Source organism: Diachasma alloeum, unplaced genomic scaffold (genome assembly GCF_001412515.2).
Source record: "Diachasma alloeum isolate Michigan unplaced genomic scaffold, Dall2.0 Dall_scaffold_00693, whole genome shotgun sequence".
Lineage (NCBI taxonomy): Eukaryota > Metazoa > Arthropoda > Insecta > Hymenoptera > Braconidae > Diachasma > Diachasma alloeum.
This window is the reverse complement of record NW_021680825.1, coordinates 203,823-205,896: the sequence shown is the minus strand read 5'-3', so window position 1 is coordinate 205,896 and position 2,074 is coordinate 203,823. Positions and strand designations below refer to the sequence as shown.

General features: G+C 40.0%; 1 protein-coding gene across 1 annotated transcript; it reads right to left on the bottom strand.

The window, feature by feature from the left end:
- Positions 1-566: 566 nt before the first annotated feature.
- On the bottom strand, positions 567-1,968 carry LOC107044235. The gene is made up of 2 exons (XM_015266041.1): positions 1,811-1,968; positions 567-1,317 (listed from the first exon to the last, which is right to left on the bottom strand). Exons 1-2 carry the CDS (start codon positions 1,966-1,968, stop codon positions 567-569), a joined length of 909 nt encoding a protein of 302 aa, XP_015121527.1.
- Between the last annotated feature and the right edge of the window lie 106 nt (positions 1,969-2,074).

The window sequence follows — 2,074 nt, the reverse complement described above, 5'->3', positions numbered from 1 at the left end:
AGTTGAGACGTATTTTGCTGATCTTCCACCTGACAATATCTGGAGTCTTTCTTATCAAAGATGTCCTGTCTTTGGACCAAAATCATCGTGATTTGAGGAAAAGGCATAAAGAAGAAGAATCTGATGATTCTGTGCTGCCATTGCCCAGCCATATTTCAAAAAAATTGGATGTGATTCTCGAGTGTATTGAAGAAATGATAGTGAGAGTGAACCTCGATTTCGTCCAAGATCGATGGAGTAGTTCTTATGATGATGCTGATGATGATGACGGCCCATCAACGAGCAACGGATTGAAGAGGAAGAGGGGGCCAGATCTGAGGGAGAAGAGTCGAGCTATACCAATGCTTGGTATTCTACAGGAATTAAAACTTGGTATTATCATAATGTTCAATTCTTTAACAAAAAAGGCAGAATGTAGCACTAATAATAATAATGATGCAGGCGATGAGAAATAAAATGATATTTGGTCTCCAAGAATAATTATTGTTTATTTCATTAAAAAATTACATTTCTTTTCCAAAAAACATTTTTTTTTATTAAATAAGTTTCTTCACACTACCGCTGAGTTAACTATACTCAATGATTCGATCGTGTAAGATTAAACAGTAGGCTGCTGTATTGTTGGGGAAGTCGGCTGATGACTCAAACTCTAGCCGGATGTCCTCAGGTCCAGATTTCAAGAACTGATTCTGCTTGGAGCAATCGATGACGATGAAAGGTGCCGTTTCCAAGAATTCCGCTCTGCTGAATAGTGGCTCAGGCTCTTTATGGTAATACGATGTTTGAAAGCTGGTGTACATGTCATAGAGAAGAGCAGACGGGTTGTGTGCAATGTCAAGATTCAGATTTCCATAGGGATAGCTTTGTGAATCCAAAAATAATTTGATCGCTCGAATGTTACAATGATCAAATTCGCTAGCATTTTTCAGGGGTTGATTCTTACGGGCTGTTTGAAAGCCTACAATGACATAACGAGGTTTCTCCAGTTGTGTTAAGGTTTTCACGACCCACACATGTTTCGATGTCTTAGGTAAGAGAGGATACTCATACAGTTCCCAAGCTCGAAAACTGATTGGCACTAGGTTGTCCTTTGAAATCTGATTGAGAAGTAGCACTTTTTGAGAGTCTGCAGGTTTGACGTAGGGAATCATCCAATCAATTTTGGTGAGGGAAATTTTGAACGTCTCTGTCTGCTGTCCAGCCGCAGGTGCTCCCTGAATGACGGCGTTGATATCGTTGTGTGAACGTGTCAGTATCAACTCATGCTTCGCATTCACAACAATTCTCTGGTAATCTTCAGCAAATCCTAATTTCATGCTGAGGGGAATGGATACATCAAAATATCCAGCATCATCAGTTATCTTCTCTTTATCAATTCTCTAGCCTGCGTTTTCCATGAGAAAGCCCTGACTGGGGCTCTGAGAAATGTAGTTTTTCATTAATGTTGTAAGACCAACATTTTTGCATCTATCAATTTCCACAACATTCAATTCATAACGTATTTCTTCGAATAAATGACAGATGGCATTGTTGACAAGTTCTGTGTTAGCAACAGCGGCATTATCTGTTTTCGTCAAACGGCCGCAGATATGCAGTGAACTCTTGCTTGGCAACAGACAGAGATCTTGATGTTGTACGGAAATACGGATTTCATCGTTGTTGTTAAAGGATGACGATGCGAATGGCTGATGAGCATGGATCTCATAATGAGAAATCGACTCATCAAAGATGATTCGCTTTTGAATATTCAACATTTCTTCCATGATAGACGATAGTAACAGCAGGCAAAAAAGACACAGCAAAACTTTACTTTGGCACTTTTTTGCGAAGTTTCAGACCCAGACTCTTCATGAACTTGATGTTCTGCGATGTCAGCTTCGTGAGAGGCACTCGACGACTGTCCACTTTCCGGCATGAGTCCTCACTTTTATAACTGCCACCGATCTTCTTCTCAAAGACAATGCCCATTTTCTTAATCAGCTCTTATATGAAGTCTCGCTGTGATGACTTCTTCACGGAAATTCACCAAACGATCGTCTTGGTCCACAATTTTTAATTGCAGGTGATCTATTGA

Excerpts from the sequence above, each read along its gene's own strand:
- LOC107044235 (XM_015266041.1), bottom strand. The coding sequence starts at position 1,968 with ATGGGCATTGTCTTTGAGAAGAAGATCGGTGGCAGTTATAAAAGTGAG. Across the intron at positions 1,318-1,810 it reads CTTCGCAAAAAAGTGCCAAA|CATGAAATTAGGATTTGCTG; the intron begins GTAAAGTTTTGC and ends CATTCCCCTCAG.